At 35.2% G+C, this 24,075-nt stretch overlaps 1 protein-coding gene across 2 annotated transcripts; it reads right to left on the reverse strand.

Moving 5' to 3' along the window:
• On the reverse strand, positions 1–23,747 carry NBN (nibrin). Of its 2 annotated transcripts, XM_021543183.3 has the most exons (16): positions 23,593–23,747; positions 21,936–22,069; positions 20,322–20,467; positions 18,863–19,022; positions 18,352–18,455; positions 14,064–14,181; positions 13,595–13,785; positions 12,401–12,501; positions 10,767–10,899; positions 10,058–10,321; positions 9,302–9,770; positions 7,300–7,371; positions 5,929–6,084; positions 4,824–4,937; positions 3,780–3,829; positions 1–2,134 (listed from the first exon to the last, which is right to left on the reverse strand). In XM_021543183.3, the coding sequence occupies exons 1-16, from the start codon at positions 23,621–23,623 to the stop codon at positions 2,107–2,109; spliced, it is 2,271 nt and encodes a 756-aa protein (XP_021398858.3). In that variant the 5' UTR covers positions 23,624–23,747; the 3' UTR covers positions 1–2,106. The 2 variants fall into 2 exon arrangements, with proteins under 2 accessions (XP_021398858.3, XP_085428438.1); XM_085572312.1 differs by lacking the exon at positions 7,300–7,371.
• Between the last annotated feature and the right edge of the window lie 328 nt (positions 23,748–24,075).

Genomic DNA, 24,075 nt, shown 5'->3' on the forward strand with positions numbered 1-24,075 from the left:
TTTGTACATCTAAGCTTTTTAATGCAAGCCTAACTACATATTGAAATAGCAGAAGAACAGGTGCACTAATGTGCAGGCTTTTCATCAACTAGACAGCACTTGAAACTGGATTACAAACCAAACTATATCACCTGTATCACCTACTAGGTTACCCTCAAGTTGGAATTCTAGAATATTCTGAGCTGAAAGGGACCCACACCTCTTAAATACTAAATGAAAAAAAAAAAGTATCAAGGCTGGTTAATTCAGCTGTCTGGGGAACTGGATTTGAAGAGTCCTAAATCATTAAACATGAACAAAAGAGTGCTCTCAACTATGCCACCAGGGATGTTTGAGCCCCTAGCAGACTGCAGTGTGAGCAACAAAGGATTTAACCTTTACTTTGTTGTAGACATTGCATGTCTTGCCCTTTCACCTCAGAAATTCTCCAGCTGTATTTTACAACTGTAAATACAACCTTTCTGGAGAATGTTGTTCATTGATACTCTGCTATCCAAGCTATTAGCTTGAATTTAGTAACAGTCCAAAACCTCAGCAGTCTCAAGAGCTGTTGGACCAGTAGGTCTTCAGCCAGAAAACCTGGAAATTCTCACAGTGACAGCAGAAAAACTCACCTGAGGTTAGAACAGTCAGTATATCTCCTTCAGAAAGAATTTCAACTGCTTAAGAACTGTTTAAGTCTTTTTAAAGGTGTTTGGTGGATAAGATTTGATGTGCTCTGATGCAAACACTCTCACAGCTTTTGTGGAGCTCAGAAGTATTGGGCTGCACTTTGTGTATCACTCTGGACATTGCTGACCAGCAAGAAGATACCAAGACAGACCCAAGAGAAAACACTGGCTTTGGAAGGCCAAATATTTTCTGCATGTTGTAACCATGATGAGTTGAGCACATCTGCTATCTTGACATGCACAGATCTCACAGCGCCGTTCCTCAGATCTGATACACAACGGAGCAGCTTCAGACACTGCAGCTCATGTTGGTTGTATGCTCAGAGCTCTTGGCAGAGGGAGTGATTCTGTTTGTGTCAATTCAATTACATCAACCAGATCACTTCCTCACATGAGAAAGGAGATCCTCCCTCTTGAAATAGGATGCAATAGAGCTACTGTCCATCTTAATCTGTATGTGATATCTGTCATCTTTATCTGTATGTGAGACAGACTTCATACACCTGAGCAGGAAGTCTGCAAAGTTTTTCTCACCGTACTTCCAGGGTAATCTCACTAATTGCAATTCTCAGATCATTAAGATGAGCTCTCCTAATCCACAAACATGTAGTTGTTTCATATCTTTTGCTGTCAATCAAACTATTTTGAAGGCCATATTTTTACACAGTGATTGCAAAAAGTAAATGCATGAGAGAAAGAAATGGATCATATAATTTAAAATTCCAAACTGGAGTGTAACAGCTCTTTAAGAATTTGTCTGACTTCAAAGTAGGTTTTAACAAATGAACAAATGAACCACACTGATTTAAAGGTGTAAATAAAAATACGTTTAAGGAAGAGAAAAAGATGCTATTTTTTTCAATTCCAAGATACTCTGTACCAGTAACAATAGTATATGCTCTACAAAATGAACCACAGAGAAGTGGTTCATTATGAATCATATAATGATTATATCTTATCAACAATGATAATAATGATAATATCAATGATATTATCTTATATAATGATCAAATACCAGTTGTATCTCAGCATCAAAAGATTTTCAGTTCTTAAGACAATACTCTTGAAAGTACCTAATTAACAAAGCCTTTCTGAAAAAAAAAGTCTGATGCTAACTTCCTTTTTTTCCCAAAACAGTACTGATAACCATATTAGAAATAGCCTAAAATGAAATCCTAAATATCTACAGTATTTTACTGAGAATTACTGTGAAGTAAATAATGGGAAGGCCTTGACAATGGTGCAATCTTTAAGTACCAAGCCATGAAAGGAACTTTTCCTTTTTTTTTAATAAAAGCAAGACTTACAAAACATGTCTTACAATAAGAGATATTCAAATAGTCATATATAGGAACATCATACACACTGTAACCAGGAAACCTAAGGAACAGAAATCAGGTTTTGCCAGAGAAACGCTGTAAATCCAGGTCACAATTTATCTTCTTTTCACATTAGGATCATATCTGCAACAAAAAAAATAAATCTGTCACAAGTAAGTAAAACAATATATTCAAAGTTTATATAGATATACAATGTGATGCAAACAGCTTTATTATATATTCATAACAAGGGAATAGCCAGTGTTCAGTCCTTCCCCCGACTACACTCCTATAATTAACTACAGTTACTACTATTTGAATGAAGGATGCATAAGGTAGAACCTCTGTATGAACTGAAGATAACCTTTATTGAAATTTTCATATTTCCTAATTAATTACAACCTTTAAATCTGATGCATGAACAAGCTTCTCCAAGTCTTTAATATCCCAACACTAAGCTCTTTACTGGGAAAGGACACCACAAAAAACAAAAGAGGGAGGGAAAAGGGGTCCTGTATGCTTACATTGATGTACCTTTGGCACAAGTCATTCAGACAAAACCTTTCTGCTGCTTCCTACTCCAACATAAAGCAGATCCTTGCCCTACTTTGCCCTTTATACAGCTTCTGATTGACTTAGAAATTTAGAGCTACTTTCTGGATATACTAAATAGTTAACTGATTTACTGAAATATGCTTACAATTTGACTCTACTTGACACTGCTATCCCTTGGCCTTCTCCATTTGTGCTTTATCTCCCAAACTCCTGTAATTTCTTTAAAATTCTGATGTGTTTTCTATTCATGCATGAAAATCTTACAGACAGAACTGAATGATAAGACAGATTTACTTCCACTAATTCTGCTTTCACTCATCAAGACTTTATGCTTAGACAGAAAAATGTGACAACTTGTGAGCAAAATTACATCACCACATATCTACAAAGGCATTAGTAGCCACTGTTCTTGCTGTACAACTTAAGACTTTAAAAATTAAATGTATACCCTTTAAAATAAATGCTCCATTATTAACTATTAATGAACAGAGCAAGTTATTAATGCAGTAAGATTTTCTGGATGGCTCTAACATGTACTGATATATTAGTATCATGTTTGTTTGACAGTGATCCAGACAAAAAATCCTTCTTCACCATATACATTTTTCTACCTAAATGCACAACTTTTGGTGTTAGTTAATTTATGAGAGGTGAGAAGTCAAACACTGGTCACTTTTTTTTTTCACATAAAAAACATAGAAAGTAATGGAATTTTTGCTAAACAAAATGAGGTCCCTGTATTAACTCTCAAAACAGTTATTTGATTTTATTTTTATAGCATTGTAATATGTTTGTTCTAACGCCTAATGTCTTCTGGACAGAAAATTCTACGGGTGAGTCTATGGATTAGAATCTATGGATTCTATGGGCAGGGGAGGAGTGGAGAGATAAAGCAGACAGGAGCAGGAGATGATACGATGGAAATCTCACATCAGAAGAACAGCAGCTTCAACCCTGTTTGTGAGTGGCTACAGAGATGCTGACAGTCATGAACATCTTGTCATGTTATCTCCTCCACCTCACCTCCTCTCATTTCAAATGTTAAATGAAGCCTGAACAGATTGAGTTTTTTCCATGGAAATTGCCGAATCACTTTGACTATATTCTATATATGAAAATAATGAAATTTTATAAAGAATAGTCAAAGTAATCTTTTCCAAAATCAAAATTTGTCCAAAAAAAAGAAGTGATGCAAAAACCCACATTTTTCTAAGTACAAACATAAAACTCTTACCTAAAGAGATCATCAGCAAGTGATTCCTCTCTTGCATGTCGGTTCTGTTCCTGTGAAAGTTGATTTAATATTTGATTGTTAAGGATAATTCTAATGAAACATCTAGAAAAATAATACTCCTGCACTAACACAGTTTTCCCCAAAAAGTAAATTCTCTCTAAGTACTTCTTTTAGTGCATATTCACATTAGACAAGTTATTTCACTACCCAATTTGGCTACTGCTGCCAACTAATGAAATTGAATAGTTTGTGGAACATGTCTATTTTGATCAGAAGTATGGTTTTTAGGTTTTAAGCACCATTATAGAAGTATAATTTTTTAATCTGATTATATAAGGGGAATTTTAATTAGCATTATCTATATTCGGGAATTTAAAAAATGAGGTAAGAAGTGCTGATGCAATTGCATCTCAATCAGGCTCTGGAAACAATATGACTCATCAGCAAGTATTTTTAAGGAAACTATCGGAAAATGAAAGTGCTAGAGAACTGCCATGATTAGATATAAAAATCCTAAAAAAATACTTAAGATGTGCACAAAAGAAGAAATATGAAATTTATTCTTACTACATCTCTTCAGTATATTCCAAAAGAGTTTTACTCATGCATTTTCTGTTCTATTTAAAAGCAGAATATCAACTGTACTGTAGAACTGTTTGAACACAGTTAGCCATCTAGAAATTCTTTCTAGCTTCCTGTCACATTTTTACAAGTCACATGTTTACACAGCACTTATTTTACTCATCAAAAGATTGTTCTCATTTAGGTTACTGATTTTGCTTTCTATAAATATTTCTGATTATATGAGTGCTGCATGCAAAATGAATTTAAATAACCAGAAAAAGATAAGTGTTACCACTGACCTCTGACATTCAGTAATTTTAATACTGTACATACTCCCATGAGCATGTGTGGAAGGCTAACCAGCTGAGGTTTTATTTAAAAAAATAAAATCCTGAAGAACTCCAGTAATGATCACAGGTTGGTATGATCACTTACATTACTCAAGTTTTTATTTTATCATTTTAGAAACTAATTTATTACCTCTATTTCTTGCCTTAACCAGTCTTCTAACTCTGAATTCTTTTTAGCATGGTGAGCAATCAAATCTGATCCTCCAATAATGTGTGGAAGTTGTCCTGCCCCAGGGTAAGCTACCTGTTGGACAATAAATTCTTAAAAACCAAGGCAAGCATAGTGCAAATAAAATATCTATTTTAAATTCAGAAAGTCTATTCAGATATCACAGAAGAAAGTCAGGCAGTCCTTTTTTGATTAACATTCAAAGATCATATTTGAAAGTGACAGAAGTTATAAAAGCATTTACAGAAAGCTATTAACTTCCTCCTTTTACCAAAAGAAACAAACAAAACCACATCTGGTAAGTTAAATATAATAAATAAATTTCATAGTGCATTAAGTGGAGTTTGAAATATCAGTAAAAATCAGTTAATATTTTATTGTCAGACTGCATATGTTACAAAACAGTGGGAAAAGAAACTATTATCAGAAAATTAAAACATTATCTAAAAATGAGAGCATACTCCCAGGAACAGTATTATGCAATCACATTCTATACATAGTATTTTACTGAAGTGCCTTTCTACTAATCTCATACCATATGATTTTACTTTTTATTTTATTTTTAACTTAAGCTGAAGTGGTACTTTTACACTGAACACTAAGAATCATTTTGCAATTGTCTTCAGGACCCAAGGAAGCAATCATCTTACTTTTGTATGATACAGATTTAGTTCTATTTAGAAATCCAAGGTTTATTAGTTAAAATGGAAGATTCTGAATCAGTCTACACATTATATATAGGTCTTTGGAGAAGTGGAATTGCTAGCTTTTGGAAGTACAACCTGAAGTCATGGTAGCTATTACTTACAACTTATTCCAAGTAACAGCTTGGGATATAGAGAGTATAAGCACCTAAATAATCTAGCACAAGGTAGGCCTTTGTCAACTTGATACTTCTTCAATTAACAAAATACTGTTTACAGTATAATATGGTATTTAAATTATTTCTTTCTTTAGTTATTGTCAATTTATAAAAGATCTTCAGTAACATATTTCTACAATCTGAAGGCAACACTAAATATTTTTAAAGAGTGCCATCTTGTGGCCATTTAAAAAACACACTAACCTTTTTGAACATTTTGAAATTTTTCTTTCCTCCATAGCTGGTATTTCCAGGAAGATGACTCTTCTGTCTTGGATGGCTGACAACTAGTGATCTAAACTCTGTCAACAGAAGCCTGCTAGGAAGATTGCTGGAGTCATCCTGCAGTTTGCTGTGGTTCTTACGTGGGAAGAAAAGGAAGAAGTATTCAAGTGTGTGAACAGACATAGAGCATACCTAACAGTACAAACTGTAGAGAAATTATCAAGAGCAGAGCTAAGCAAAAGTTAGGATTACAAAACAGTGAGGGAAAGCAGCAGCAGTGCTAGAAGCTAAGATGTCTGAACTTCTCAGCATCCTTATATACCATGAATAGAGCAAATTTGCTTCACTTGTGTTTAAATATGTTTTTAAATACTCCATGGCAGACATAGTTTAACATCTTCAGCTCAATTCTAGCCTACAGATATCCACAGAACTCTAGGGCTGTAAACTGAATTAGATTAATGAATCAAATTTTTCTTGTCCATAAGAATGCTCATATGCCAGCAAGTTTGCATGCAACCTTTGTTGCCTGGGGCTACATCTATGTGGATTCCAAAGGATGTTTGGGTACAGGACAAGTTCACAAATAACATTGAACTATGGTCAAGTTCACAAATAACATTAAACTATGGTCAGATGCAGCACAGTTGTCTTATAGTAAAATATATCTAGAAGTTCTTTAATCTGAGCTGACCCTGCAGTTTGGTATACCTGCTCAGCATTGCCTCTTTGGTTTTTTTATGTAGGTGAAATGGTATTATTCTGTCCCTTGTTGACTGGCTACACTCTATCTCTTCAGAATTTTTTTATGTCAGTTTCATTCAGCCTAGTCTCCTTTTCCTCTGCCTCACTGCCACTCCAAGCAATTCTCCTCTCCTTCCTTTATCTCGCCTACAAAAATTAGCATGTTATCTACTGTTGATCACTGTATATGACATCTATTTTCCCAATGCTCCATCTCTTCCATTTTAGCTGTGATCTTAAAGCAGACAAGATTACATCCCTGGCAGGTCTTTAAGTAGTAATCTAAGAAAATCATCAGTACAAGTATTAACCACATCAAAGAGTTAATACAATTACATGTAGTTTCAGTCACCTTTAAGTATCCGCCCAAATGCCATTACAGAAACACACAGATGAACTACGTTTGTTTTTTTTTTCCCACAGTCTACAAGTGGACTGCACTATTCAAATTTACATATGATTAAGTTAAGGAGTACAATCTTCCAAACTTCCTTTACCCTGAAATAGGATCCAAAAATACTATGTTGTTAAGAGCAAAATTTTGATGTGTTTTTGTAATGCTTCTTAAAGCTTGCTGTTCAAACTTACAATTAGGTGACTCCTTACCAAGACTGGAGACTCTTGCTTGATATTACTTTTCATTTCTGAAGTTAGAACTGATCCAAGCTCCTCTTCTTTCTATTTGATTAAAAATTATTTTAAATATAAAACTGAAATGAAATGGAAATTTAATTACATAGAATTGTTTTCTGCTCTTTGTTGTAGAATAAACATATTCATATTTTTAGACAGCAAAGAATCTGCCCTGTACTTTAAATTTTTTATGATTTTACTGTAACAATTGTTGGAAATTTTCTCTATTAAAAAATCACTACTATTTGTTCACTTGGGTTTTTCTTTCTTCCTTATACACTGGGAAGTTTTGTCCATCTGTATAATCTTCAAAGTTCTGGCAGGTTCTGGAAAACTGTAACAGCTTTTGAATATAAAAAGTAACATTTTAAATTTGATACTTGAAGTGTAAATGTGTGTAAAAATGACGTTTCATTATCAGGACAAGAAAGTTTCCTGCAGGTTGATTTAAACTATAGTTTAAAACTAGATTTGCATTACATAATTTGTTTTCAATGATTGATAAAATACCAAATCAGCTTTATGCACCATGCACATTTTGAGTCAATTATTTACATTCTTTGTCTTGCCATTTACACAAGGTGCATCCATACTTAGAGAAAATAGTTATCAAATTTGCCTGGGAAGATTTATCATGACATCTCCTTCTTAGTCCATTGGAAATGTATTTTACATGAATAAAGTAGGTAATTATTAAACTATGAAAAGACTTCTTTTCAGCAGAAATCTTTAAGTGCATAACTACTAAAGTACCAGTTTAATCACATAAAGATTTTTTTCTCCTTCAGAATCCTGACAAGAAGTTAAACTAGAAAAACTTTCCAAGCACCAAGCAACAAAATTCAATAGACTATTCTAAGCACCAATTTTAGTCCATCAGTATGCTCAGACCTAATAAAAAGTATCTACTGTCTGATAGTATAAAAAGCAAGAAACAAAATCCTCTAAATTATAGGACTTGTCCTTTAAAGTTTGCGTGTTAGTAACACACACAAAAAAAGAGTATTATAATGAAGTTAAAGTTCACACTTTGCCAGAAGCAAGCTCCAGTAAAGCATCAACAAGGTGTCAAGCTGGTCTGAACTCGGGATGCATAGAAAATTACTAATTCTTATGTGGTCTAGGGAATCTTATAAATTTCAGTAATCATGCATTCAAACTTTTAAACACTTAAACATTGCCTACACTGTAAACAGACTGGATAGGTAAGCATTAAAATATATGTTTCAAATAAAAAAAAAAATAAGTTTTGCTCTTATTCGTATTGTACTGTCAATATTCTAGACTTCTCAATACTGTTTTCCTTCACAAACCTGCTTTTCCTTTCTTTTCAACAAAGTGACCACTGTTAACTCATGGTGTATTGTTTTCTTCATACCTCTTAGAAAATTTCCTTAGTGTCAAAATCACAAAACAGAGGCTGTGTTTTGGTTTTGCTGTTGTTTTGTTGGTTTTGGTTTAAAATTTCTCATACAGGAATTCTAATAATCTTTTCATACAATATCAAAAGACTCAAAAGATGTTAGACACTACTGTAGTAGTCAACAGAAGAGGTCAACTAGAAGTTTCTTTTGAAAATTAATTACAAAAAGGTAATTGAGTACTATCTTAGTATAAATAACAATATTATAATTAATAATAACAGCAACAAGCAGTATGAGAAATTTTTCTTGGACCAGGGATATATTCTCCTATTCTATTTACAGTATATAAAGTAAAAAAAGGAGGAAAAGTTCAGAATACAAGCAGTTTTCAATAAACAAATTTAAAAATGCCCAGAAGAATGAAAAAACATTTAGGTAGGTGTTAAACTGCAATGTTCACATGTAAAACTGATGTGTGAGATTTAAGCAAACAAATTTTACAAAGCCACTTTCTATAGGCAGGCAACCTCCTCTTTAAAGGAGTTAATTACATCCTTCTAACAAAGTTTCAAATTTCAAGATTAGGCACCTGAGCAGAATATAAAACTTACCAAGACTTTATTCTCCTCACGCTGATTTACATTTACTTCTGGAATCCTGCTTCCTTTGGCTTCCAAACATTGTTTTTTTCGTTTATTGCTTTGAGCTTCCTGGTCATGATCTGTCATTTGACCTTCCCAGTCCATGTCTCCACTTCCAAACACAATTTCTAGTGCTTCTGTATCTTTAGATAAATCATCTAATTCCTTTTTCCTTTTTGGTGCATGATTTTCACTAGAAGTGGTTTCAGTGTCTGTTCTATCACTTGTTAGTTTGACACTTTCCCTCATAGGCTTTATACTCATGTCTTCTGCAAAACCTGGGTTTGGGTCAAGAATGTTATTTTTCTTTTGATGCTGTTTTGCTTCAGTGTTGCGGATTAATGAAGTTGTAGATTCAGTGCACTTGGGAAGAGGCGAGGACCTTTCCTCCAGTTTTGCTAGTTTGGGTACAGATGTTTCTTCTTCTTCAGCTCTTTCCCTTAGCCAGAAATAAATCACAAAAGAAAGAAACAAAACCCTTTTTGAGTATGATTAGTTGTACCCACAACTTAACAGCTTCTGGGGTTTTAGGGACTGCATTGTGAAATTTAAAGTATCCTTGAGGAAAAACTTTCCATTCTAGGAGTTTGATCTAAAAATTACCTTTCTAAGTATGTGTCAAATACATGTGTCAAATGTACAAAGTACATTGCTTGAGTTAAAATTCTCCAGAAATATCACAAACATATCAGTAAGGGAAGTAATGTCAAGAACATTTCAACATACCTTTTTCTAGAAACCTGGAAGTAATTTGTAATTGAGTTGGACTGGTGACGTGAAGCACTCCCATGAGGTTTGCCAGCTTCTGAAAGTTTAGATGGTGAGACAGGCTGACTTCTTTGACTGAACCCAGATGTTATGTTCCCTCTAGGTATTGATGTTCCTGCATTTACACTGCCACTTGTGCCACTGTTTTTCTTTATGGCAGTTGTATCGTGGAAAGCCATTTTCCTTTGTCTATGCACCTGGGAAGTATTCTCTATCTCCATACTAGATTAGAGAGGAAAGAAATACTAAATGGCACAAAGGAGGTTACCAGAGATATACCAAATCAGATATACAATTTTTAAAAAAGTTCATTTTGAATGAACTTATAAACAATGTACTAAAAAAAAAGTAGAATCTGCTATGATCAATACATTTTTATAATAGTGAAATGGCTCAAACATTTTTAACAGTTCAGGCAGTCAAGACAGTCACATAGATATGCAGTATCTACCATGTGCATTTGAAAGTCATCTGAATCTTATGGGATGCTTTCTGTAATCTAGTACTCAAAAGTAAAAATTATCTCACTGCAGACAAGTGACAGCAATTTAGTGAATGGCATTTCGAACCCTGTATATCTTTCCCCATGGCAATGATACAGTTCCTCTGCCACAAAAGACTGCTTAATTTGCAAGTATTAGCTTAGAAATTGCCACGAATACTTTACCATGTCTGCTCTTCTGTATCAGCTATGTATAAGGTGCTGCTATCTGCAGCAGTTGGCATTACGGTTTCATCCACAGCCAGACTCTGGGAAATGGCTCGGCCTACGACAGCTGATGCAGAACTTTCAGGTACAGCTGCAAGACCAACGCGAGAGAAGAATGAGAAGGTTAACATCTAATCTGCATTTCTTTGCATGTGCTATTGCACATTACTACCTGATTGTGTGACATCTTTGTAAAATGCTCTTAAAGCAGTTTTCATTAAAAAAATAAGCAGATTTATTAATTATAAAAAAACTGACAGAAATAGTTCTAAAGGATCATATTCTGGAATAAAGGACCATATTCTACAATATTTAGTTAAATATTCTACTGATTAAATAATGAAATTCTACTTAAATAAAAATGAAGCATAGTAAGAAATCATATACCTGTGTGTACATAATGTACTTAAAAAATCATGTGGTATATATTTTATGCAAAAAAATAAAATATATATCATGCAATATCTAGATCAAAACTGTCAGAGAGCAAAATTCCTTATATTTATTCCTTTATAATGATCTCTAATTTGATTATTGTATCTGGAATACAGGTTTTTCAATTTTAAACACTGCTTCCTTTAAACTGATAACTGTGTAACTGTCTGTTTACACAATTTTAGACAACTTAACTTTTAGACAGTTGAACCGTTCAGACTGGAAACAAGAATCAGCATCTCTGCCAGTATTGCATATGTCTTTATTTAAAATACATTTTCAATTAAGTAATGTTCCTGCATGTAAAGACAAACTTAGGGGGTTTGTTCTTTGATTTTTTTTTTTAAATAATGGTAGGATTTTCTACCTGAAACAACATTTTGTAGAACAAACCAGAATCTATAAAACATAATTATGAAAATTTCATAGCAACAAAATATAGAATAATATGAAGAGGCATGAAAAGAAAGAAACAAAACCTCTTTCTGTCTCTCAAAGACTTTTATTATTACCACATTAGCAAGTACAAGCTTCAAGTCAAGACTTGGAATTTCCACTCCCAAGCTACTACTTCAGCAAATGTGATCGTGTCTCATTGTCTTAACTTATGGAAAGATTATTTTTAGTTTTGAACTGTGCAGGAGGTATTCTGTATTTTCCTAAAGCAAAATCTGTTTAGAGCAAAGAACAAAAAAAGAAAAAAAATGCCAGACTTCACAAATTATTTCTACTCTTATTCTCTTGATTTCTGACAGTCATATTTTACATTCTGATTACCCCGGTCTTTTAGGAAAAGACAGAATAGCATGGAATTCAAACTACCATATATGAATTCAGTGGTCACTAAAAATATCAACTTCTGATGTTTTTAAAGTACCTTTCCTTTCAAGGTCACTATTCTATGTGTCTGCCTTTTAGGCTAGTTTTAGGTCTGGTTTTGTATTTACACCTAAGAGTCATATAAATTTCATTGCAATTTACTGCAAGACCATTAAAAACCAATTACCCCTTTGGAGCTGTATATATTTTTCACAGAATGTCACTCTTTTTTAGTGGTCCTGAAAAACAGAACAAATTGAACATCATAATTGATGCTCCTACACAGAAAGAAATACTGCCTCTTTGAGGTTAATTTATTACTACCCTTTTCCAATTACCTTTGGAAGCATGCTGCTTTTGAGGGTTGCAGTATTTTTCTGTAGACATGAAGATGACTGCCAATCCAATTTCTGCCTCTGGAATAGCCCTAAGATTCTTGCTGTTAATATACAAATTAAAAAAAAAAAATAAAAGGTTTTCAGTTTTTCAGCACAGATTCAAAGATGAATAGGCAAATGACCACAGGTATGGCAAAGTACAAAATGTTCCATTCCTCCTCCAAAAAAAAAAAAAAAATCAGCCTCCAAAAACCACTACCATTTTTCTCAATATAGTAAGTCAGCACAATTACCCTTCACTAGCCATGTCCTATATGTATGAACTCCTATATTTCCTGCTGCTGTATCCACTGTGTAACTTCAGTAATCTGGCCCATATATCTCTCCTTTACTGATTTTTGGGCACTTAACCAATTATGCTCTACCTCTGATTCAAAAATGTGTGAAAAGAGTCTTGAAAGAACTGACCACTTCTTAAAAGTCAGGCACCCTTTCCCCTCCCCAGTCTTCTGTACTACAGTCATGAGGAGCAATTGAGCACTGTCTTCTCTACCTATCAGCAAACTAGGTTTAGGGGAACTAGGTTTATGTGTGAGGATTGAGATTTTGCTTCATTATTTTAATAAAATTGCATAATGACAATCCTAACATTTATAATATATGCAGTCTGCCCTCTCAAACAAAGCCATCAACAAAAAAAAAGCAATTTTCATTAAACAGAAGCTGTTCTTCAAAAACACTGTATACAAATAATTATACAACAGTGAACAACATGACCTGAAGGTGTCATCTCCTTTTGATGAAATACATATAATCAATGAAATATCATGAATTATCTGTTTTGAATTCTTAGAATATATTAATTTTAATGCCTTTTAAATAGTAGAAGACAAACTACTTGCTGGCTGTAATTTTAAAGCAGCTTCATTACAATGAATTTTTGTAGAATTGAGTTTGACAAAAAAATAATAAAAAGACAAGAAAATGGGAATTCCATCAAATCCTCACAGAACTGCCAAGTTCTTTCTTTACTGCTTCAAGAAGCTTTAGTTAGTCTGCTAAATACTTATAACAATGTAAAAATGCCCTCTTTATAAGCAGTCTCCTGCTTAAATATGTGTGCGAACAACATGACCAAGACTCTGTAGAGGTTCTGAAATTACCCTACTGCTGTACAAGAGAACGATGCTGCACCTTTCCAAGACAGTCAGAATGGAATCAGTCCAGTTTGTCATAGAGTCAGATCCTGAGATCTGAGAATTTGCCAAACCCACATCCACTACACAAACTTCAGGAGAAAGTAGTAAAGCCATTTCTTTTCTTCCTTCTGTCATCAACTTTACTTCCCCTCCTCCAAGAACAACTGCTGGACCCAGTTTCTTGTGCTATAAAGAGAATGAAAAAAAAAAAATCTTAGAATGCAGCCAATTCAGAGGTATGAGAATACAGAACTATCAGCGTAGTGCTTCTCACTGATGCACTGCTGCAGTTGTAATATGTTCTGTTCCTCCTCTACATTTTATCTTGTTTAGGCCACCATACTGTAGGATAAATACACAGAAATCCTGCTTTCCTGATGAACCCAGAATGAGTGTGATTTCAGAGTGAACAAATCTGTACTTAGATACTCCTGCAATATTTCTGCAATGTAAAGCCTGATTACCTGCTTGGCAGTTAGAAATACAAAAGTTTTTCCACTGAATATTTTTTTCCTTTCGTGATTCTCAGATAAATCCAGGTTTTCACTGCCAATGGAAGGCTCATCAACTGGAGGATAAAAGCTGAAAGAACAGAAAATTATAGTTACAAAATTCAGATTCCCTAATCAGTACTGACTCATAGTCCTTTCTGTTTAACAATAAAGTTCTGTAGTTAAAATCCTGCATTTCTCTGTTAAAACTACTTACATAGATCATTTTCAAGAGATTGTTAAGAAGAAACAGAGCCCCCAGTTTCTCAACATCAAAGATAAGACCAAGACTTTCTACTTCAGTAACTAAGAAAAAACATTTTTAAGGAATGCATTCACCCAAAGTGCTGTACACACATCCACGTTCTTACTAACAATACTGACAAATGAGTCTGTAACTTCATTCTGCACTTAATCTAGATAATAGTAAAATCCACACAAAATTAATCATCTTGCTTCCTCTACCCTCTGCATGTGGACAGTCACCCCTCATTCTCTTTACTGTGTCAAGTTGTGTACCACCATACTCAAGTACAGCCTATGACAGCAGACAAGTACACTTTTCTTGCTGGTGGGATAGAGAACTGAAAGGCTTCACTCTGCAGATTATTATTTTGCCCAATACAGGGAAAGTGAGCAAGAGTTTAGCTGGGAAACATATTAGGCAAAAATAAAATTCTTCCCTGAAGCCCTAAATTTTGTCACAGCCTGTGACCTCAGCTCCAGTTAATGATGGCCTGCCCAGAGCACAGAAAGCCTCTGGAGTTGGGACATGCATTTAACTAATAATTTCAGGATACTTATAAGATCTTTGAGCCACATATTCACTGCTACAGCAGTTCTGGCATACCAAAGGTGAAGGCATATGACAGAAAGTATGGAAACTATAGGTCAATTTTAACCAAACTATACGACATTACTACCCAAACAAGTTTGGCTGATCACAGAACTACTTATCTTTATTCTGACAGCTGATTAGATAACCTTTCCATACTACTATAAGAGAAAAAAAACCAAACAAATACACAAAAAAAAATTCAGTTCAACAGCAAAGATTGGCAGATTCTGAGGAAGAAATATATTAAATGCTAAAATATTGACATTTCAGAAAAAAAATCAACCATATGTAAACAGAAAAACATCCTTCAAACACAAAAAGTAAAGATATATTTAAAGCTGAACACAAAAGTAAGCACATGAATTTTCCACTTCATCAAAATATGCAATTCAATAATGATAGGCTAAAATCTGTTATGAATAGGCTAATAGTTACAGGTGCTTCATTCTTATGCATTCTTCACAATCAATTCTTTAAACTTTAGGTACACAATGACAATTAAGCAACCTAAATCCACCAGATTTTGAAAGGTGGGTATTTGATCTATTTCAGCAGCCTGTTCAAATCTGTTTACAAAAATATTTTTGCATTGAAAATGAACAGGTATGATAAAGCCTACTAATTTCAAGTAGAAGAAGGGCAATTCAGACTTTAGTTATTATGCCAGAAGATTTCTGATAGTGGATTCTACAGAGACAGTTAAACCTAAGAGACACAATAGAGACACTACAGAGCCACTTTTTAGAGACTCTATAGACTATAGACACTTTAACCTAAGATAAATACAAGGGACAAAGTCATCTTTAAAGATGAAAAAACAAATAAAAATGGAAAACCAGCAGTTTTCACTACTTTGAAACTGGACTGTAGTATCTTTATAAATATATTTTTAAATCTCCATTTTTTAACTCCAGCATGCAACTCTAACTCATTAGTGCCTCCAAAAAAAACAACCTTTGACTTTCCTTATAAACTCTTATCCAATGCTGATCTAAGCTCAACGGGCAACAACAGTCTTCTGCAGTCAGGATTCTGAAGTGCTCCTCGTATTTGGCCTCATAAGCTTTTAATAGTAACACTGTTACCTAGAAAAGATCCTCTACAACCTTGTACCTCTCAATAAATAGATTTTGATTCTTGGTGAGTTTCTGTTTAAAACTGTTACTTTTCTTCTTTTACAAAGCCCTGCACTACTGACACTGGCCTGCAGTAATAAAACACATTATTTCGTACAGGATTGTGCTCATGCAGCCACTTGTGAAATCATCAGTTATTATTCTTCCTTGTACAGGTTGTCAGAGAGTACCAGAGGACTGGGGTAACACCATAAAAAAAATCTCAAGAAGTCTCACACTCATATAGGAACTGCAGGTTTTCCATTACATGAAGTCTTACTGCAATCAAAAAACACTCTTTAATTATTTTTTTTTCTTTTTAAGATAATTTTTTCCCTAGACTCTTTGGGAGGGACCAGCTCTACAATAATAGTACAGACATCATTAACAGTATCACCCAGTATTACTACTATCTCAATACACTTCTATTTCACACCCAAACCACTATTGCCTGAAGCTGTCTGGTGTCCTGTGGCTATACCAGATCAGGTCAGCTCTAGCTACAATGCACAATATAGAGAAGCCCAATCAAAGTGAGAAGTATTTTTGGAAATTTAATGAAAATAGTTGCTAAGTAAATTTTCAGCATCTTCCCACAAATAACATTTCAAAAACATGACCTATTTAAAATACAGCAATTATTTTAAACATAGATCTGTGTATTAAATCAGCTGTTTCATTTAGCTTGATGCAGAACTCTCTTTGTAAGCTATATAATGTGTATATTGCTAGAGTCACTACTTTTAGCCAATTCAGGTCCTCTCAGCATCTTAAAAGTTAGCAAAAATATTTCAGAAAGGTAAACATACGCATCTGCTTCTTTTTCAGGGAGCACTTAAAAGCCAATTATACTGCCACTTCTGTATTAAATGGACACACATCCTGGTTGTAAGACAAAGACACTGCTTACTTGTTCCTGTAACAGACAGGAACAGCACCATTACCATCAGGCATTATTTGACCAAAAAATTTCAAGTTGTACAACCAATCACTAGTTTTTGATGGCTTATATGACCTGTACTACAAAAGAAAAAAAAAACTCACAAGTATTTCAGAAAGTAGTAAATAGTTTGTTTAGTTTTCTTACATCCTCAGAAAACAATGCAGAAGTTTAAGTAGAAGGGAAAGTAGAAGGAAAATTCATTCAGATTCTCTCTTCTGAAACTGAAGAACAAATTAGTTTTAAGCCACTCACAGATGACTGATTTGACATATTACATAACCCTGCTAATGTAAAACAGCTTCTATAAATTAAGGAGTATTTCCTACCAATTGCTCCAGATTGGTATCTGTATGTTTGTAACAAGGTAGTGTCATGTTCTGTGAAATATATTTTACCAGCTTTCAAGCACAGCTTATTGTGAATCCTCTTGTTCTGTTTCTATTTCCATGTGTGTACCAGAAGCTTGTTTAGTATCAGCCTCAGTTTTCAAACTATTCCATCAATGACTACTACCATACCTACTGAACAAAATAAATTGCTATTTCCTAACATATATGTATTTATCCCCATATGAATGTATATACATAGTGGGAATTTCTTACCTGTATAAACCATGTGTTCATACAATAAAAAACCTAAAACCATAACCCTCAAACAAAATATTTTCAAGGTAAAATGAGTAGCAATATGGGCTCAGATGAAATTGTCACATACAATATTGTGACTATTTTACATTTTCTCACATTGAGAAAATAAGACCTATTCTGCAGTATTTATTGATTCCAAAATAAGAATTCCCTTTTGAAGTTAATTTAACCATGAAAACAATGAATATTTCATTCTCACTTAGTGAAAGCCAATGCATGTTAGTCTCACTTCAACTCCCAACAGATAATTAGAAACCTCTTCTGTTTCAGAGAATTCAACAGTCAGGTTAACTCTGCTCTGACCAAAGATTACAGTCAACTCAGTAACTAACAGCACATTGGGAAAATACGTCTACATAATGAAATAAACTTGATAAAATTTATTTTATAAAAGTGTAATTTCTTTATTTTTATGTATCCATTCCCAGAAGTGTTTGAAACAACATTTAGATACCAACAAAACAAATTCCTTTTCAGAGACAGTAACATCTCTAAGCATAAAGCCAACTCCAGAACTCATTTTATAACTCTAGAGATGAGAAGAATAAAATTGATGGAATATTAAAATGTTTATAATATTAAGCATTCCTCTGCAAATAAAATTACTATTAATTGTGTATTATGTCAAAAATTATAGATAAATGTGTAGTTATCTGATAATCCAACTCCCATAAGTTTCATTCTGCAACACAGTAAACATGATGATTTGGCAACTTACCTTTCATGATTTGGCAACTGTTGCCTGGACTGAATAGCTCTGATTAATTCAGGAAAAAACTCTGGTTTTATAATTGGTCGAGCACAAATCAAAGCACATATAGTCTGAAAAATCAGAAAATGCAAATTTACTGCACAGAAAAAGTTCAAATAGAATATGGTTTGACTGACATTAGCTTTTTAAGATCTAAGATGTGGAAAATATCAAACAAATAAAGCAATCCTGATTTTTGCTTCTAGGATTGTTTGCTTCTAACAGCTTAGCTTTTAACTGGTATCTTGATTGAAGTTATGAAAATGTAGAAGGCAACTGATGAAAATCACTAAGTCTCTAAAACTGGCTTTATTTTCTTTCCCTTCAACCTCCTGTTGACATACACATCTTCTAAACTCAGAAGAAGAAGAGTTGACTACAGTTTTTGAGAGAAAAATCTTGAACAGGTCTAGAATTTAATTAGCAGTCATAGGAAAACTGCAAAGCAATACTATCAATAGGCAAAAGCTCAACATACCTTAACAGTTACTTTTACTGATACCATTACAAGGTGGGTACATTCTTTTGTCCACTCATTCACTACAAGGCCTCCAAGCTGCTGGACGGCTTGATTTAAAGCATTTTTCTGAGCTACATCTAAACACGAGGAGCAGACAACCAAAGGTTCATATTCCACTCTGCAAAGAACAAGTAAAAGATAATTGCTTAAGTTAATTCAGCCAATCATTATGATGAACACAGGTGACTTAACTATCACATTTTGTATCTCATGGAAATCTGAAGGAAAAAAAATTAAAGATATGTACTCGAATCTAGATCAAAGTAAAATCTTCCTGCTTTAAAAATTCCTGAAGAAACAAAACACTGATTTTTATTTAGAAAAAATAATGACAATTTGACCTGATGTCTGAATTATTTCTATGGACTTGTGGGTTTTTACAGACATCACATAGAATTAGTACGTCAAGAATAGTGCAATGTCTGGGAATAGCAATAGAAATTTGAGTGTGTGCCTCCAAAAGCAAAAGCATGCTCTACAGGACAGGTCACCAACAGATCAATACTTAAAAACACAAGAGTCATAAAATGCAATTTCAAGTAACAGTTTTCTAACATTTCCATTATCCTTGACCATAAGCATTTATATATATTTTAGATCTTCCATATCAAATTCCATATCAAAAATTATTTCATTTTTAGATTTTTTAAATTTCTTTCTACTTTGTAGACTTTCTAGTACAATAGCCATGATGTATCAAGTCTCATGATGTGATTCCCATATCAAGTTTCTGGTATGTTTACATAAAATATTTTAAAATAATTTATTGTACTAACTGGAGAAGAATGACAAGGTTTTTTCCAACAAACAATACCAGAAGCATTGATAAAACTGAATAAAATTTTAAGGCACAAAGCCACCTTCTGGTTATTTTAACATTGATTTTAATGGTCATTAGACTTTTTCTATTTATCTGTTACCACATTTCTAGAAGTGCTTCCTACAAATAAACAGATAGCACTGGCTGCCATGTTAAATTTGGGAAAAAAAAATCACATCCTCCTGCAACATCAGGTTCACATCCTCCTGCAACATCAGGTCTTTTCTTATTACATTATAAACAGCTAACAAGGGCTCCAACAAACTCTAAACCTTTCTCCCTTTTCCTCATTTGGTGTAGGATTTTGTTCTTTGCCTAAGAGAGCCTGAATATACTCACTGTACACAACATGTTATCTTTTAAAATGCCAATGTTTTATTATCTACAGTTTTAATCTCCTAGTGTCAAAATAAATTATGTAAAAATATGATGGAAAACTATTTCAGAAGCAGGTGTGGAACACAGGCATAATACTACTTACCTTCTTTGCTTTCTAAAAATTAATTGTTGCTGTATCATTTGCAAAGTTGCACAATGTGCTAAAATACTCTTCTAAAAATTAATTTTTACTTGAAATTTTATAATCAAAACACTTACCTAAACTTGCTTTCAAAGACTCCAAAGTTGATTCTGTCACCAGACTGCAAAGACACTGAAGTACCATTGAGTTTTGATCCATTAACAAAAGTACCATACTTGGATGTATCTCTTACTGTTAATATAGGTACTGAGAGAGACTGACTCTGAAAATAAACGTAAGTAAGTCATTATGGTTTATCAGAATGAGACAGCTTTATCAGAAACAAGTTACTACTACACTGTGAATCAAAGCAATGGATAAATAAGAAGGAGCCCATAAAATATCATCTTAAATAAAGACTTTGGACAATCAGGCTTGCTATATGTAATTATCTTCTGGTTTTTGCTGTAGCAGAATAGAGAAAATATACATGTTTTTAGCTTTAGAACTTTAGTGCTTCTTACACTTAGTCTTTTTGGAGATAGCACTTCATCTTTCTGGAGACTGTGCATGGCAGTCATTCATTGGCTCAAAGTCTGAGCTACTGCAATTTAGCAAGGCTCTGAGATGTATTAAGTTTTTACCTACCACTCAGTTCTACCCTGAGCATTGGGCTGAAGAGCGAGTAAAAGCCTAAGGTCACCTGAGGGCACCTTCTTATGCTTCCTTCCATGAGGAATGCTATGGACACCAACATTTCTTGAGAAGAGGTTAGATACTATCACATTTCCCAAGTGGCTCACAAGCCAATGAAAACACTGACAGCTTGTTTTTATGAAATTCTGCCATGAAGTTACATGCTACTACAGAGAATGGTAAGGTGTGAAGGGACCACTGGAGGTGATCTAATCCAACCTGCCTGTTGAAGCAGGTTTCCTTATAGAACACAACTTGGGACTGTCTACAGGCTCCTTTGGAGTATCCAGATAGAGACTCCATAACCTCTCTGGGCACGCTGAGTCACTCTCACAGTAAAGTTCTTACTCATGTTCAGGTGGAACTTTCTGTGTTCCAGTTTCTGTGATTGTCTTTTGTCCTACTGTTTGGCACCACCAAGAAGAGCCTGTCTCCACCCTCTTGACACCCTACCAGCTACGATAGACATTGATAAGGTCCCCTCAATATTTTTAGTATTAAAAGGACAAATATATTTTACATGTTTTATTTTAAACACTACATAAGGTTACATAAATTAAATTTCTGCTGACTGGCTTCAAAACATCCATAAATGTCTCAATAGCCAGTGACAGTAAATTGCTGATTGCTAATTCTCCTTGCTATGTTTTTATTTTCTGTGCCCTAAGCAAATACAGAATTAATGATGTGAAATGAAACAGAAACTAAGTCTGAAGTAAAACAACTGAAGCACTTCCCAGAACCTAAAATTTGTCTGTGTAATTAAATTTAATTGCATCATTTTCCTATTATTATTTTAATAGAAATTCCTAGTGAATCTTCACTCTGGGATAAAAGGAAGCTTGGATTACTAAAATTATGCCACTAAATTCATCAATGAAAGCAAAAAACCTAAGGGGAAACAATAAATTTCAAGATTAAAAAAAAAGACAGGTGATCAATGGTTCTACTCCAAGCATAAAACTGCTGAGAGCAAAATGAGAGCATGCATGGTCATGGCAGCCTGAATTATCCCCACAGTGCATTAATAATGCAGTAAAATGGTGGCTACTTACAGGGCTTGTTTCAGGCTGACTTACAGTCAGAACTGCGTGACTTCGACTGATAGACTGATCATCCTGAATTAAAATTGTGCAGTTTTTGCGTCCAACAACATATTCTACACCACTTAAAAGTCGATATGGCTCCCCTGGAAACAAACAAGAGACAGAGAAATTACCAATTAAAAAAAAAAAAAACAACACACCACCAAAATGCCTGAAGTACATGGGAGAGACACTGAGAAGTTTGTAGTACATCTAAATCTCAGCTTTGCTATGCATCATTTTATGGTCAGAGCAAGGTGCCAATAATACCAAGGTTGTGGGATTTATCCCCATATGTACCATTCACTTAAGAACTGGACTCAATGATCCTTCCAACTTAGAATATTTTGTGACTGAATTCTGTGATTCTAATTAGAATGATCTATTTTGCTTATAGACAAAACCTATTTCTTTCTTTCTTACTCCCTTGCTCTGTCCACTATAAAAGGATAACTTTTATGATAAACAATTCAGTTTCAAAAGTGGCAGCACACTTTTTTCAAGGACAATATATTTTTACCAATACTTTCTTAAAGATTGAGTGTAACATCTAGAAGAAAAAAAACCCCACAACATAAAATAACTTTTCTAAAACACCTTTGTAAGGATACATAATTTTTTGAGGTTAAATTATTTATTCACATATCTGATTAAGATGTTCAGAGGAAAATGTCCTCCTAATGAATGTAAGGAGATCCTCCTGTAAATCAAATTGATACTTAGTAAGTTCAGTCTCTGACTAATGTTTATGCTTTAGCTTATGCTTTGTACCTGCCACCTGGACCCAATAGAGGCTTCCCAGTGAATGGCTTGACCCTTTCCCAAAGGTGTGCTACCACTGGTCAACAGAAACAAAAATGTTTCTTGATGAACATGAGTATACACAGACAAATTTCAGTTATCAACCCTGGCAAATAACTTTCCAAATATGAACTGCGCAGAAATGATCATTCTGAATAGAATGAGAGTGTTTTGATTCACTCAAGAGCTCTCCAGGTAGTAAAAGGTAAGTCAGCTCATTTCAACATGATTAGGTGCTGTATCCAGCAGGAAATAAACATCCAAAATCTCCTCCCAGTGAAACAGGAAATAGAGCAGATGCAGTTGTCTTAAGTCTGCACCTTATAAGCACTTAATAAGAAATATATGTATTATATAAATACTATTAAAGCTTCTATGGACAAGAAAACGAAGAACAATAAAGAGGCGATTTAGTTTCAAAACTCTTCATGCAAGAATCCCCATGAAGTTCAACACTTGGTCCTTGAAACATCGACACAATAGTTACAGATCGTTTCTGAGGCTGCTGCCTCAGAGTTCAGAGGTATTTGGAAGCAGGACTCTGTAACCTGCAGCACCCCAGGGCATCCCACACAGGTTCGAAGAAGCCCTGCTAGGTTTAACAGCCACTGTGGTCGGCAGCGCACCAGTGAAACACGGAGGCTTCGCCGTGGAGAACGCCCCGAGCGCCCAGGACGGAGATCACCACAGGCCGGGGCAGCGCGGGCACCGGAGCGCGGCGGGAGCCAGCCGGGGAAGCCAACGCGGCCCGCCCGGGCCCCGGGGAGGGGCCGCGCTGCCCGCGCCCAGCCTGCAGGAGCGGCGGAGCGGCCTGGCGTTCCCTCACCTTTTCCCGAGGCGGGCACCAGCTTCCACATCCTGGAGCACCCCCCGGCGACCCGCACAAGGCCGGGCCGGGCAGAGAAAATCCCGGGATGGGCCGCCCCCGCCGCCCCGCGCGCCGGGCCGGGCCGGGCTAAGGGGACGGACGCGGCAGAGGGCGCCGCCTACCGGCCGCGCGCGACCGCGGCGGCTGTGGGCCGGCGCGCGTGCGCGGGCCGGGGCCGGGCCGGGCCGGGCCGGGCCGGGCCGGGCTGGGCGCTCTCCCGCGGGTTTCGTCTGTGCCCATGTCGCAGCCGGTCTCCTTCGCCCCGTGTCAGAGTGAATTGGGGCTGGCATCTCACAGGAGCCACGCTCTTTGCCCCGCCCCCCCCCCCGGTACCAAAACCCAGGCTGTGGAAAACTAATACATTCAGTCGTATCATCGTGTTCACTTTCACCATAGAAATACAATGATTATTTCACAGGTAGCTGTTTGGCACATTTGTAT

Source organism: Lonchura striata, chromosome 2, assembly GCF_050655825.1.
Source record: "Lonchura striata isolate lonStrDom1 chromosome 2, ASM5065582v1, whole genome shotgun sequence".
Taxonomy (NCBI): Eukaryota; Metazoa; Chordata; class Aves; order Passeriformes; family Estrildidae; genus Lonchura; species Lonchura striata.